The sequence below is a fragment of the Oreochromis niloticus genome, linkage group LG16, assembly GCF_001858045.2.
Source record: "Oreochromis niloticus isolate F11D_XX linkage group LG16, O_niloticus_UMD_NMBU, whole genome shotgun sequence".
Lineage (NCBI taxonomy): Eukaryota > Metazoa > Chordata > Actinopteri > Cichliformes > Cichlidae > Oreochromis > Oreochromis niloticus.
This window is the reverse complement of record NC_031987.2, coordinates 17,405,984-17,422,054: the sequence shown is the minus strand read 5'-3', so window position 1 is coordinate 17,422,054 and position 16,071 is coordinate 17,405,984. Positions and strand designations below refer to the sequence as shown.

Here is a 16,071-nt window from a genome sequence, read left to right as displayed (position 1 = left end):
CCTGTGAGCTCTGTTTAATTTTGCAATGCATCAGCAGTAGAAATCACGTGTCATCCTCAGTGAGCATGTTTTCATGTTTTTGTGTTACCCTTTGCTCAAACAGCTGTCCTGTGGAATTGTATTTATCACTATTAATGAAAGCCAAAATAGTCCATTAAAAAGACTTAACTGGCGGTTTCAATTGGAGTGTAGCCTGTATTGCTCAATATCAAAAAATAATAAAGGTTTATTATATTTTTTGTTTACAAGGTGAGTGACTTTTCACTCTCGATTCGGATAGCAGCAAAATAAAAAAAATTTAAATGCAGCGTTACCATAGCAACAGCATCCGGTGCGTTTCACCTCCTCTTGGATACACATCCCCGAGCCGCCTCCGTGATTGGATGAGCTCTCTTTGGATGTCACTGGGGCAACCGAATGATGGGAATTTTAACACATGAACGGAAATGTCAGCGACGAATCTCACTGGCTTCCTCCGCGAGGCTGCCATTCAGGCACATGTGAGGTGTACAGAAAGCGGAAGCGCCCATTGGGCTGTTCATGTATCCATCTGACGAAGGAGGATCCACAGGCTTTTCCTTTTTTCTTCTTCTTTTATTTTTTTGGTGCCTCGGTACGGGAGCCGAGTGGGGACCGGCTGGTAACGCAGCGGCCGCGGGTCTCCACCCGAGAGTATGGCGGCTGGAATCGCACTGGAGAGCGGGGAAGAAGCGGAGACATGTCAGAGATGGTGAAACAGAAACAAATAGACGCAAGTTCTTTAACTGAAAGTCAGGGCACTTTAATTTGGGAGAGTTTCTCTGAGGCGGTCTGCAGCTTGAAAAATTGCGCCTGCAGTTCATTCCGGGGCTAAGCCAGCGTTTTCCCAGTGTCCTCGATGGAGCAAGTTTGTTTTTTTATGAAGCACAGAGAGGGGTGAGCTAAGCAGATGAACACCCGCACGTTCAGCACCATCGGGCGAGCTTCTCTTTCTCCCTTTGCGCATTTTTCGGACACTTCCAGTCCTCGGATGCTCGTATAACTGTCAGTGTCTGGCCTGCATGGGGGGAATATCTACAATGAAATCCATCTTGGGGTGCCGAGTCTTTGTGCTCTGCCATAGCTGAGCAGCAGCGAACAAGACTGTGTTATTGACAGCCCGTTCAGAATGGGACACGAATGGTGAGCGAGATTCGCACGGGAGCATTTTGCGTTGATTTCAATGACGCGCGGAGATTGATACCTTACGACTTGATTTAAATCCCACGATGCGCGAGTATAAAGTGGTGGTCCTGGGCAGCGGTGGGGTCGGGAAATCCGCCCTCACTGTGCAGTTTGTGACCGGGACGTTCATTGAGAAGTACGACCCTACCATAGAGGATTTTTACCGCAAGGAGATCGAGGTGGACTCCTCGCCCTCGGTGCTGGAGATCCTTGACACCGCTGGGACCGAGCAGTTCGCCTCAATGCGCGACCTGTACATCAAAAACGGTCAAGGATTCATATTGGTCTACAGCCTTGTCAACCAGCAAAGCTTCCAGGACATAAAGCCGATGAGGGATCAGATCATAAGAGTGAAAAGGTTGGTGAAATCATGTGCTGGGGAAAAAAAAGAGTAATGTCCATAATGTTAAGTGTGACTGTTGGGGGTTGTTTTTCACACACATATGCTGGACTCATGGGCCCTGTAGTTTCAGGATGGGTCTCGGCCTGCTTGGAGATGTTATGCATCTTTAAGGCAACAACACTCCATGCCTATTATGGTATTCCAGGTCTCACCCATATTCCTTGCCCCCACGCCTCTGACCCAGCATATAAAGTTCCTGCAGACTTTCTAATGTCTGACTTTAGTGTTTACTAACAGGACAACAGTGCTGATCCTTCCTACCCCTCAGCTCTGCGAAGACACGTCTGTCTTCCTGTCAGAGCAAACAAATAGCGTCAGTGATCTGCCAAGCTGCTGTCTAGTGCCGCTCCGTGTCCACTGGATGCTGCAACCTTTGCGAAACACCCAACCGGGAATACCCAGGATCCAGTGCAAGAGAGGCTCTGCAGAGAGCTTTCAAGAAAGAGTGGCTGAAAAAAAACAAAAAAAGCTGCGGGACTGTTGAAAGCACAGATCTGCAGAGGAGTCACCGTGTTTTTAATTAAGAAGCTGCACAAGCTCTTTAGGAAGAGCAGCACAATGGAAAGCCTGATGTCTCAGAGCTGCTGCACAGATGATCCAGATATGAGGTCACCACAGTGAGCTGCTGATTGACACATGGGAGAGGTTAGCTGAGGCTGCGTGGAGCTGTCATGTTATTGGTGTTCCTTTGCTCTAGGCCAATGTACTGTGCAGATACGCTGTACTGTATGCTCTATGCTCACCTGCTGACATAGCATGAGATTATAAAAGTCATCCAGATCAGATTGGTTAATGTCCTGTATTTGTTAGCTCCGCTTCGGTGTTCCAGTGTGCAGGCACTGTGCGCTGGGCTGCGACTGTGTGGGTTCATCAGTCACTGTAGGTGTCAGTGGATTTGTTACAGTTAGTTCAGAGAGTCAAATAGGCTCCGGAGAGAGAATAAGAAGAACCCTACTGAAATCAACTTATAGTTCATACCGTTTAATAATCCAGCTATTTACTATATACTGTAGTTGGATAAGGTTTTTGTCCCTCCCTTGTCACAGTTCTTCCACTCTTCCACCTCAAAATGAAATATAATCATGCTGTGGATGTTTATTTTTATAGGTTGCCTTTAGTTTTTGTCACTTAATTGGATTTAGACCCTTTCTTTTTTCAAATGCACCTTCTAAACAATCCTATTATTATGTGGCTCCAGATGAAAGAATGAGGTCAACATGTTTCTCCCATATGAGTTGAGTACGAGTAGAGGTATGTCGAGTCTGCTGCGTGAGCGTGTGTCGTCTTGTATGTAAATGGTGTGCGCGTGCGCTCACGGGGCAGATGCAGCCAGGCTGTTGTGTTTTCACACCTAACACTGAGTCTGGTGCCGTTGTCTGATATGACAGCAGAATTTATTTTCCGTAGCAGAAAGATCGCCCTCCACAACACTACTCCCACACAGCAGTTAATTTGGTGCTGGGCTTCATGGGGAGTTAGACATCTAAAACTTAGGATTGTGCTTTTTTTTTTTCTTTAAAAATGTCATATTCAATGCGATTATTAAGCTGTGACCCACATTTTGTATGCACTCCTGCTTTCGGAAAGTTCGCTCTGAATGGCAGTGCGCACATTTCCTTCGGTTATTCAGACTTTTTCTAACATCAGCAAATATCGACCTTGTTTGCTACTAACCATGCAACAAGAAACATTTCATTTAAGACCTGGAACGGCTTGCTTTTACTGTGCTCTCTGCTCCTCATCCATGCTGGCAGGATTAATAACAGCTTCTGATGACTGCAGCTGCATAAGGTGACTTCTTTGTTCCTGAAAAGTGTTGGAAAATCTTGTAAATATTAAACAGCGCTCATTCTGTGCTGCTACATCAGTACAAAGACTGGTGACCAGATTGCACACAGGTAAGAAATCCAAATTCAGTGCATCCTGTGTCTGTTGTACAGTTTGTCCATCAGAGGACACGCTGCAACTTCACTGTTGGCAAAATACATACACAGCAGTGTATGTGAGGAGAAAAGCACTGTGGAATAATACAGTAAGTGTTCACTTTAAGAACTTTGGTCAGTAAGATTGGTAAAGAGCTGTTATATGAATAAAGTTTAGCCTATTTGAAGCCAGGAAAGAAAGCCAGGTTCATATATTGATGCATATAGAACAATAAAATAGATTTAAAATATATATAATCTATTCTCCGTGCACACAGGTCTGATGGATCTTTCAGCAATGATGACAAGATTTTCCAGAATACTGATTGATCACTCTGCAGAGATTTAATACCTGTCTCTGATCTTGAGCAGATTAGGTTCACACCATTGCGATGTACACCAGTAAGAAGTTGTCTGCCATTGTAATACTGAAAATCAGACTTAATCCTGAAATTACCTGGATAAGATGAAACCCTGCTTCTTAGTACAGGCCTCTGAAGGTCCAAGCCACATTCCAGCCAATGGTTCCACGTTGTTCTGGGGACGTACAAGTGGCAGTAGCATCATGAGTAACACACTAAAGCTCTACCAGAGAATGTGAAGAGGACTGCAAATGTACATTATGTAACTAATGGGAGTTTTCTATTCTAAAAGCAAATGCATTCATTGCGTTTGTTAAGCCTTATGTGTCCCATTGGGTAACTGCAAATGTAAACAGAAACTATCACACTATCATATGTAACTGAATAAGTACTAAGACTGTCTGAATGATACCCAAAATTAGCAATGTATTCTGGGCCTTTCAATAGTTTTTTACATGGAACACTGAGGACTCTGAATGCTTCACTAATTTGCACTGAATTTCATCATTTGCATAGTGACAAACGTGTCACGGAAGACGATGAAGAAGTTACAGTTTATGCTCATAAAGACATTTCATCAGTGCTTGTTTGCTTTCCTGACTGTAAGGAGACATGCTTTTGTTCACCTCAGACCCACAGCTAAAATGCAACACGTTCGGGCATGTTCTATCGAAAGGAATTGTGGGAAATGCTGTAAATGACTACTCACAGTAGGAAAAACAAAGCAAAGACATGACTCATATCATGTAGATTGATGAGGTAACTTACTGGTAACATTAGAGAAGAAAAGGGTCTGATTATCCTTTTAAAACACCCGAGTGAACCACTCACAGGTTTCTCAGGCAAATCCTGTCAGCAACTATGTGAACAGCATTGGCGATGTTTTTGTTTTCCCTCTCTGTCGCTCCTCACTAACAAAACACTGATGACCGGTCACGACCGTATCGCCCGTCGCTCAGGTCAGAGGCGCTGCTGCGCGTCGCTCTCACTCTGAACCCTGTCAGCTTCTATCAGTGCCCGCTGATAGCAGCACAGGCAGGCGTTAGCACAGGGGCCTTGGGTGGACATGATTACACCCTGGCCTGCCTGTGCTCACTGGGGACCTCGTCGCTTCAGCTGCAGTTAGCTATATACCAGGGATGTGTTGTGATTGGTGACTTCAGAGAGTAGAAATAGAAGTAGCATGTGAGGGTAGTGAGGAAGAAAGTGGTGAAACGGGATAGCATAATAAACCCTGCTGTTGGCACTGCATTCCAGCAGTGGTTGTTGCTGTTGCTGGGCCATCTGCACATTTATTCGTTTTTTAAGTTTTCACACTTTTACCGCAGTTCTGAACTTTTCTCCATGTCACCTGACGGAGGTTCCTGCAAGAATGTAAATCGTCTTCGGCAAGCCAGCTCCCGAGGACAAGGTCCATGTGATGGGGTTTTTGTCTATTGTCAAAACTGGGGAAATGAATGAAGCTAAAGGTCAATACTGATTACTTCACAATGGCAATAAAAAAAAAGTGTTATGAGCCCCAACAGGGCTGTACTTCACCTCCCTGAGAAATTTTGAAACACCAGCAAGTTGTTTCTCATCTGTTTTAAAAGTCACAACTTCAAAAAGGATCAGACTAGTTCAGCTGGTGGGACATTAACTCACCTCATAAAGCAAGTGAAGTTTTTGCAGTGCTACCAGTATGCAGTCATTTATTCTGATGTATCGCAGCGTGATGGTTCCGGGTTAAATCTCCTGGCTGGCTGAGGTCCTTTCTGTTGTGGAGTTTCCATGTTCCCTCTGCGTCTGCGCGGGTTCTCTCCGGCTATGCCGGCTTTCCTCCACAGTCCAAAGAAGTGCATTTTAGATTCATTTGTGATTCCAAATTAGCTGTACCGTAGGTGTAGATGTAAGCACAAATGATTGTCTGTCTCTGTGCGTTAGGTCTGTGATGGATTGGCCATCTATCCAAGGTGTACTCCATCTCTTGCCCAAGGACAACTGCAGTAGGCTCCGGCACCCCCACGAACCTGAACTGGATAAGCAGTTGAGAAAATGGATGTATGGATAGATAGTGTGGTAGTGTTGCCAATAGATTAGATATCCCACAGAGATAGTCCACTGTCATTAGTTGTTACATTGTAAGCCATATCTCACAAAATATCCACTCTTCCATCAGGAGTTGACTCAAACTATCACTGCACCAAAAATACAAATCCTTTAGGGGGGAAAAGCCATCATTAGTCCATGCATAACTCAAATATAGACAATTTTCAGTCTTTGAGATACAGTACTGCAATATTTGGTTATAGATGTAGAAGTAAACCTGAATAATTTTTAAAATCAACACAAATTTGCATGCAATAACTTTCTTAATACTGTGGGATTGCTCAGAGAAATGCAAAAATTTAATAATAATATGCTCTTAAAATATATATATATTTTACATGCATAACAGTGAAGGGACCTAGCTTGTTAACAAGACCATAACATGCTAATTATAAAGTTTCTAACACTGGTTTTACATATTTTAAATAAGCTATGTTTGCAGTCAGTGAATGCCCAGCTGGATCATTTGTATGTAACCTGATTTGTTTTTATCTTTTATTTTCTCAAAACAATCCCACTTTTCTGAATTACTCTTTAACAACCTCAGTGAACTGACAGTGAGGGTTTCCTGTATTTCTGCAGACAAGTGATGTCAAACTCATTTTATATCGATGCCCACGTGGAGCCCACTGTGATCTTAAGTGGGCCAGACCAATGAAACTCCCCTTTATCAGTGTAAGAAAAAGAAGTGCCATTTCAGAACTGTGTCTCAGTTTTTCTACATGAAAGAAATGCTGCAAATAAATGAAAACTATGAAAAAAGTTCTAGTAGCTCATTGCCCAGACTGTCCATAATTATAAAGTAGAAAGGTTTTGTTAATTCACAAAAAGCTTCTTTTAAAAAAGAAAAATGTGGAGGCATTGTAACAAACAAACCAAAAAAATCCAATTTCTACAGACCATAGTGGAAAAACTTTTTTGTCATTTAATTGTTTATCTGTTACTTAATTCCTTTGGTGTAGTATTAATGGTGATGGGGGAGCTCTTTATCAATAGGAAAGGCTGTAAAACATTAAAATACACTTTTTTCCAAATCTATGTCCTCCTTCACTTCTTGTCCAATGACCTGGATTGGAGGCTTTACCAGGCTGATTCTGGTCCCCAAGCCTTATGTTTGACAACCCTGTTGGAGACTTTATGTTTGTTTGTTTTTTCCTGCAACAAACCTCAAGTGTCCACGAAATCAGACCCTCTATTTCAATTAATGTTTAGCGGACTAATTGTCAGGCAGGCCTACTTGCTAAATTAAGAAATGTGACAAACCTTTGCATCTTACCACTGCCATTGTGAGTTAAGGTGGAATGCCAGCTGAGCAATTAATTTAAAGCACCATTGTGTCTAAGCCTCAGAGCCCGGGGAAGTGCATGAGAAGTGCATGTTAGCAGAACAAAGAAACAAAGAACAAAAAACTATAAAATATGATCCAAAGTAGTGATCAGTCATTTCTGATGTACACTGCTTTTTTCAGATTATTCCAGGTTTGCGGCTTGTTAAGGGAGCAGCACAAATAAACAGCTTGGGAGTCAGCTGCGCAAAACTGAGCCAGGAAACATAAAAGATCTGCAGGAGAGGTTTTCCACTGAGCCGACCGTATGCATTATTATATTTAGTGTGTTGCATTACAGCTCGAGCCACCTCCCCCATCACATGGTCTCCACCACCTTCAAAGGAGAGTCATTCTAACCTCCAGGGAGCCATAATGTTTCTCAAGCGATAAGCAGCCTTATGAAAAAAAATGTGCACTAAAAATATTTTGAGTAAAGCAACATAAGAGCTATAATATTGCACACTCTGTTTAGATGGTATTCTGGTAATTAATTGCAACCCCTGGCAAACCCAGACCCTACACTGTTCAGCTGTTGCAGAGCTCCTGACGTGTGTTCATTCTCCCATCTTTTGTTACATTGTACCTTAGCGAGAGTTTCAGTGATGCTACAAACCACATATTATAAAAATGCACCGTATAGTGTTTGTGGTTATTTACCAAGTTTTACTGCGAGTGTTTATTTTAACAAATCTCCATAAAAATCCCTTAAGAGCTGAAGCTGGAAACTAATAAGCTCCTTTATGCATCCTAATTGTTCTTTTATTGTGAAGTATGCCGTCAAACTGATTTTTTTTTTTTTCTGGTGGTCCAGTGAGATTTCTGACTAACTCTTTCAACTGTTTTTTTTCTATCATGAGGTTGATACTGACAGTATGATAAAAGGGAAATATCGTCCTTAACAGATATGAAAGGATAAGGGCCGTATTTTCCAGTTAGAACTTTTCCATGAATTATTCAAAGCGTATTACTGACCGACTGTTCAACCCGAACAAATTTCTACTAAAATGGTACTTGCATTTTAGATATTTGGCCGTGTACTTCATAAGAGAAGTAATTTGTGTCAGACAGCATAATCACCCACAGAGACCTGGTAGTGTGCCAGAGTATTGCTGTGATAAATCAGATCCAAGGAAATCTGTACAGTCTGTCAAGTTCAGTACTCATTTATCTTGTCCATTTTGGCACTTCTTGGCCAGTGTGTCTATCATCAGTAAACGGGGTCGATTTTTGAAGGCTTTGGGAAGCAAATAATGAATTCTCATAACCATCCCAAACAGAATTAAAGTGTTTTATTTGTTATAGATTATTGCTTGTTTTAAAGGGAAAATCTTTGCGTTCTTGCCGTGGGTCAAAGAAGCCATTCCTGATTAAATCTTTCGGTGCCCTAATGTGGCAAAAAGAGGAGCTTTGTGCTGCCTTCTGACTCAGCTGAATTCTCTCCCCTGGCTAAACTGAAGACCCTCTACAAAAATGCTATTCGCAGGGAAGGGGTGCCCAGCACACAGCCTTTCCTGCCTGCTGCTGCCCAGAGTCAAAACCAGTGGCTCTTGGGCAGCCGGTTTCTACCGTCTGTCAGCAAGGCCTGTGTGAGTTGATCTGCATCATGCATTATAGATAAGCTGTGTCTGAGCAAGCTTGAATGGATGTTTGCAGTCAGAGTGTTCCACTGCCTCTGGCATCAGGCTCACAAGCCGAAGGCTAAAGAGCGACATGTTGTTTGTGCTGTTTGTGTCACAGCACAAACGAATCCCGCTCAGTAATTCGTTTGTATTTCGAGGCCTGTGTTTTCTGCAGCAGTCGAGCCTTACTTTCTTGTATCAGCCACCAGTGGTTGGCCGACAACCTTAACGCCGAGTCTCTGTGAGCCTTAGTATCCATGGCAGCCTCTGTCTCACACCTCCTTGGACTGCCGCTTTTCTTCTCTGTTATTATGACTATATATAGACCCTCTCTTCTTTGGGTCCACATGTCTTTGTGCTGTGTTCCTGTAATGACGAGGCCCAAACGAGCTACATAAGTTGCAAACAGCTGACCAAAAAAAGCATGTGGCACACTCACACACAGTTTAATGTGATTTTAAGATACTTCTGCTGTTCGGGACAACAAAATAAATTAAAGTTCGTTTGGTTTTTTTGACACTTTAGCACTTTTTTTAACATAGCAAGTGACTGACAGCTTAGCAAAAACAAGGATTACCAGGGTCGATATTATTACACTATGAAAAAGAGCCATTGCACAAGCCACTGTTGTGCAATGTGCTTTATCTTTGTAACGCACAAATCTTGTCAAATCAAGCTAAAACTGAGGTTTCTCTTCTAATTTACAAACAGTCTAAAAACCTCAGCAAGAGTTTAAGCTGTCACCTGAGAAAGCAGCATGCCAAAAACAAAGGGAATCAGTTTCGACTTGAGAAAAGGAATTGTTAATGCTCACAGAGGAGGAGATGGGTACACAAAGTTTTCACTGCATTTCCAAGTGTCAAGCACTGGAGTGAGAAGTATCATCAGGAAATTCAAAGACAGTCACACAGTAAAGAAAAAGCCTGGCAAGAGGAAGAAGTTAAAGATTTCAAAGACGCTGGAAAGAAAACTGGTGAGAGACCCCAGAACGACTGCCAAGAGTGAATCTTAGCCAAGTCGAGATCTGTCTTAAAGAATACAATCACTAGAACTTTGAAGGGAGTTGCAGAGCAAGAGAAAGTCCACTTGTGCAGAGGAGACACTTTGAGCTCTTTGGCCACAGAGACTCTGCTTATGTTTGGAGAAAGAAGGCAGAGGCATAAAACCCAGAGTACACCATCCCTACAGTGAAACACATAGGTAGGAGTATTATGGTGTGGGAATGCTTTAGTTCAGCTGGAACTGGGAATCTCGTCAAGGTGGAAGAAAAAAAAACTAGTCAGCAGCAAAATTGGGTCTGGGTCATCACTTTGTCTTCCAACACAACAATAACCCAACAGATGTAGCTCCTGGTGAAGAACTACCTTAAGAAGACCAAAGTGAACATTTCTGACTTAAAATCTGTGGAGTAAGCTGAAGACTAAGGTCTATGCCAGGGTCCATGTACATGTAGCGTCACTTCTTCATTGTTTCACTTCATTTCACTGCTTCAAAAAAATGAAGGAACACTTTACTATTTAAATTTGAGGATTGATGCGAGTTGACTAATAACTGGTGAGTTGAAAATCTGTCCACCCATTTTTTTAACCACTTATTGAGTTCAGGATTGCAGTCCAGATGTAGTCTGTTCCGGCTGGTCTTGGGTGAAAGGTGGGGTATATCCTGGACAGGTCATTAGTCAATCACAGCGCTCAGTAGAACTCATTCAAACATTTTAGTATCTTTTACCTTAAAAAAATAGATTTTTCACAACTTTCCACTGGAAAGCAGTTTTAGTTTTTACTTCTTCTGGTTTCACGATTTCTCCCAGTGAAACCAAAGAGAAAATTCTAAAAACCAACACATGTGAAATAACAGAAAAATGTACCTTCTTTGTTGCGATAATATGACTTTTTTCACTTCTACTTTAACTGTACCAGTGTTGTCCATGGAAACAACATCAACATAAGGTTTTCTATTGTGTAGGTTTTGCTCTCCTGAACTGAACTGAAACCAGTTTTGAACTGTGAAATAACCTCGGTGTTTCTGTCATATTTGCTGGGTTTGTGCAAACAGTTTTGGCAGAAAAGTGAGAGCTTGTGTGAAACAGCTTCTGATGGTACATGTTACAAGATACGTTCCTCTTTGAGTGATTTAGAGTGGGAGACAAACAGCTGAACGGAGGACCCAAAGTGGCACCATTAGCCCAACTAAACACAGAGGCCCTTCTTTTAAATGGATGCAGCTGTAAAAGTAAAGATTTTGCCTTTCAATCTGCCCACCCACAACAATGCTTAGGGTTTGGGGGTTTTTTCAGTGAAGGTGGGAAAGGGAATTTAAGGTTCAAGGCAAAAAATAACCTACCACCCACTAGATCCAAAGAAGTTCTCAGAAAAATCACAGCCTTGCTGTTTTTATTGACACCAGGAATGCAGCGAATGAGAACTGCGGCACTGTACGCTGAATGTTAAAGTTGAGAAGCATAACATGTTGTTTCTCATTCAGGTTGCCTGCCAAGCTCAAAGAGGAACACTTTTGGTCACACACCGACCGACCGACCTCAGAGATTGTCTCTTAAATTCTGGTAGCTCCTCTCGGCTCATCCTGGGAACAGAACGGGATAGTTGAGATTAAAGTTCACTGGATAATGTATTCATGAGTAGATCAAAGTCGGCTAGTTTAAGCTTATTTAACGCTGAAACCTGCAGCCCCCCTTACCTCTGAGAAACGCTCTGGCTGCTCAGCCTGGAAAGGCTTCACAGTAGTCACCCCGTCTTTTCAACAGTAGCCAGTTCCATCTTTACCAGTTTATTATAACAAACAAGGATGAGGATGATATTAATTTTGGTGAATAACTTAAAGGCATCTATAATTCACAGAGCGAGTGCAGAATTTGAAAATCCTAATGATGCTGACAGGTGCTCGGGTTAAATTTGACTGTGCCGTGAAGTGTGAATTGAACACAGACGTTTAAACTTGGTTCAAACGACAGGTCCGACAGATGGAAAGCGCCCCCTCGGTCGTTTTGCATACTGATAAGCATGAAAGAAATAACAACCTGTTGTTTAAAGGATGCGAATACGCATGATCTGCTATCTCTCTGATGTTTTTGAGCTTTGTTATCTCCTCTGATGTGTACAAAGTGCCTCAGAAGCCCGCCATGTTCCCCAATATCAAAACTGATGTACTGATCATATTGGTGGAAATGCATCGCAGCTGCTTCTTTTTAAGTAATTATAGAGCAGCCTATTTATTTTAACCGACCGCATCCTCTGGCTGTCCTCAAAGTAGTCCAGTTCCACAGTGACATTTTGTGCTTTAGCTATGTGCCAAGGAGTTCAGAGCTCAAAGGATTATGGCCACTTCCTGCCCTCAGGGGTCACAGCTATAGTACCCGTTTCCTGTGCTGTACTGGGTCAGGCTTTACACTTAGTGCTTAGATGAAGCTGGTGACGCTCTGGTTCTTGATCTGAAAAAAGCTTCCTCCCACACTCAGAGTCCACGCATATGCTAAAGTGGAAACACTTTCATCTTTATCCTTCTTGTGACCTTTCAGTCAGAACGAGCCCACCTCTTTCACCCAGCTGAGCTTTTCAAAAATAACCACCGAGATCATTATTTTCAAAGATCCAGGCTTTTTTTGTTAGAGAGATTGGAAAACAACTTGGGAAAGATAAAAGATGGAAAGATGTCAAAAAGGGATTAAACAGAGGCTGAGAATTGATGTTAATTTAATGGTCACGTGACTGGATAATGTAGCAAATGCAAAAACTGGTATGTTAGCAAAGAATTATGCTGCTGGTTGTAGTAACAGCTTCTTGGATGAAACCACCAACTCCCAGTATAATAAACTGGAGAAACTAAATAGAGGCTGTCGTTGTTATGGAAAGAATAACTGCAGGACTACGGTTCAAAAGTCATCAAAATGATATCAGAATGGTGGTAATCTAAGCTTTTCTCTTAGGTTTCAATCACTCCAGCCATATAGGCATGTTAGTACACGTGAGTTCCTAGCAAGCTCAAACAGTGGCTATGATGTAAAGTCCACATAGGCTTTTTAGATTGATTTTTAGGTTAAATTTTCTGTTGATAGTCGTGATAATCATCATAATTTTTTTGCCAGATGTGCTGACTCAGTGGTTAGCATTTTTACATTTGCCTGATGATAAATCAGTAACCCAGTAAAGATGCTTTCTTACCTGTTACCTGTTGCCTGTTGCTTCCTGCCTCTTTTTAAGAGGCTATTATACTTTTTTTCTTATTGTCTATCATACATATACTGTTACAATGGTGGATGCACTTATTAAACAAGGCCAAAGATTCCAATCATGATACCGGTGTCTGCACTGGAAATCAATGTGAGCCAAAAGCTTTGGCTTCAGATCCTCGGTTAGAGATAGTAGAGGTGGGTTTTTTTCTATTCTTTGCTCTGTATGTTGTCACTGGTCATCTCAGCCCCACCCACCTGTTCTTCAGACCTTCTGTTTGCATGGGACAGCCAATCAGGAGAGATTAACTATAAGGAAAAAGAGTTTGGAACAGTTTGTTCTAGATACATGATGAACTGAGGAGCTGCACTAATGCCCACTATCAGATAAATAAAGATGATCCTAAATTCCATTATGCAAACCTATTTTAGTAGAATAAAAATATGGAGCCTGAAATAAATGTATCAGATCTTCTTTAAATAATTATGATTTTTGTAAGTGCAACAGGTGAAGGTTTTAGTCACTGTACGCCTTTTTTTTTTCTTATTTAGCATGTGCTAAAACCAAGTTCTGAAAGGGGAATTGCCTTCTTTTCACTTTTATGGGAAAAACATAATCAAATAAAAACCTCTGATTTGCCACACATGCAGCAGTTGCTTTTTCTGTGTGTCTGACAAACTGACGTCGGTCTGTGTGTGCTTTCAGGTACGAAAAGGTTCCCGTGATCTTGGTGGGGAACAAGGTGGACTTGGAAAGCGAGAGGGAGGTATCATCCAGCGAAGGTCAGGCTCTAGCCGAGGAGTGGGGCTGCCCGTTCATGGAGACCTCGGCTAAGAGCAAAACTATGGTAGACGAACTGTTCGCTGAGATCGTTCGGCAGATGGACTACGCCGCCCAGCCAGACAAGGACGACCCCTGCTGCTCCTCTTGCAATATACAATAGCCCTGGGGGGGGCCACCAGGAACAGGCCAGGCAAAAAGTCCACTTAGAGGGAACTTGTTTGACTTGCAGTGGACAGATACACACTTAGACACACACATGCACATGCCGATTAAACTGAAAATGAATTCACAGTTGAGCGCAATGGATACCAAGTCAGTGGAGCATAACATTTGCAGTGACATGATTAATAAGAATAATAACACGTGAGTATTGCATACATTTTGAATGAAAAATGCCAGGAATTTGCCGCAAAGGTAATTGACAAACGACAAACGGAACATGCCCTCGCCTTATTTTACACTCTGTTTTTTGTTTGTTTGTTTAAGTTATTCTGTTATGAGGAAGCAAATATTGTCAGCAAAGAATAACAGACCGGGATCTTTACTCATTATAGCTTCCTAAACAATCTGCTAGAAATAACTGTTGTTATTGCAGTTTTCACACACACCACTGAGATGCATTTCCTGTTACCATGACTCTGTTGCAAGTAGCTGCTGAACACACATAACAGATTTCTGGGATCCAGTTTGAGAAGCATTTGATTTCCATTATGTACAACGTTGCTCCCAGTTTAATTCTCGCAGAGGTTGGCGGAGGGATATTTTTTTTCTACTCATCACAGGGCTGAACCAAAGAGGTGCCCTCAAAGCGCCTCGATTTTCTTAGGTTTTTTTTTTTCTGCTGTTCAAAAAAAAGGAATGGAGAGAAAAAGGATAAGTCAGTGTCTTTCTTTAAAAAAAAACAAAAACAAAAAAACAACGATGCAGTCATCTCTTTCCTATTTTCTCACTTTGAGATATGATAGTAAGCATAGCGGAGTCTTTCACATATCGTGTGATGTTTTGTTTTCCTCTCCAGGAGACTCTGACAGCAGATTGCTGAGTAGTAATATAACTAACCACTTCATCCTGATGGGACAAAGAGTGATTTCAGTGTTTGAATATCTCCGCAGACCGTCTCTCCAAACTCTTTTCAGGAATGGGTGACATTTAAAGTGAAGATGCCAACATTTGTCATACTTTTTATTTGTTTTCGTCCTCTGGTATCAATATGAAATGTGGCGCTCCACACTTTCGACATCCTGATGCCATTCTTTATGTGCTCAGAGTATTCAAATTCATAGTAACAAATAGTACCGACGGAGGCGGCGGTGATAATAAGAATAATAAATGGTAGTGTAAATATTTTGTATGGAAAGTGCCAGCTCCTATGAAGACACTGACTCAACACATGTGGAATTGTCAACTGTATGCATGGCTAGTGAACAAAAAAAAGGACTCTTATTGTCTGAGATTACTATAGGCTGTGGAAAAAAAAAACGTGCAAATCAAACACATACATGTCTGGATCTGGACACTGTCTCAACTGTACATCTATGTTGCCACGGGAAGCAGACTTTCCCCGTGTGACCATTTTCATTGTTGATTTTATATTTTTTTATGTGACCATTTACTCTTTATCCCTCTCTGAATGGTGACACTGTTACATTTGACACCTAAACAATAAAAGTGCGTTCAACACTATCAGTGCGACTGGCGAGCTTCAGTGAAATTAACTGAATGGGAGGAAAAATGTGGCTTCTGTTCAGCTATGAGATAACTACTGTAATTGGATATATGATATCCAATTTGGATTTACAGTGTGGTTGTTTATTTGTTTATATCCTCATCAGTTTTAAAACTGTGCCTGGCATGATGAAAAATTGTCACATCTACTACTATTTTTCCTTCACCAGCGTTATTCGAGCACAGTACTGAGAAAACTATTGCTGAAGATGAACTTGCATTTGCCTACTTTGCCTGCGTCCAATCAGGTAATCAGGAATCCAGCACGCTGCTGGTCTTCCTCAAGTCTGAAAGCTGCGTCTTCCTGTTGAAAGTTTTGTACTGTTTTTAATTCATATTCATTATTTTATTTATTGTCTATGTTTTACACATATACAACCTGATTCCCCAGTAATTTGACCAATCATAGCTTTGAACGTGTAGGGAAGGAGATTAAGAAGCTGATTGGTGGA

General features: G+C 41.7%; 1 protein-coding gene across 1 annotated transcript; it reads left to right on the top strand.

Annotated features, from left to right (window-relative positions):
- The first annotated feature begins 346 nt into the window (after window positions 1-346).
- rap2aa (RAP2A, member of RAS oncogene family a) lies at window positions 347-15,577 on the top strand. The gene is made up of 2 exons (XM_003447289.5): window positions 347-1,561; window positions 13,817-15,577. Exons 1-2 carry the CDS (start codon window positions 1,248-1,250, stop codon window positions 14,052-14,054), a joined length of 552 nt encoding a protein of 183 aa, XP_003447337.1. The 5' UTR covers window positions 347-1,247; the 3' UTR covers window positions 14,055-15,577.
- Window positions 15,578-16,071: the final 494 nt, after the last annotated feature.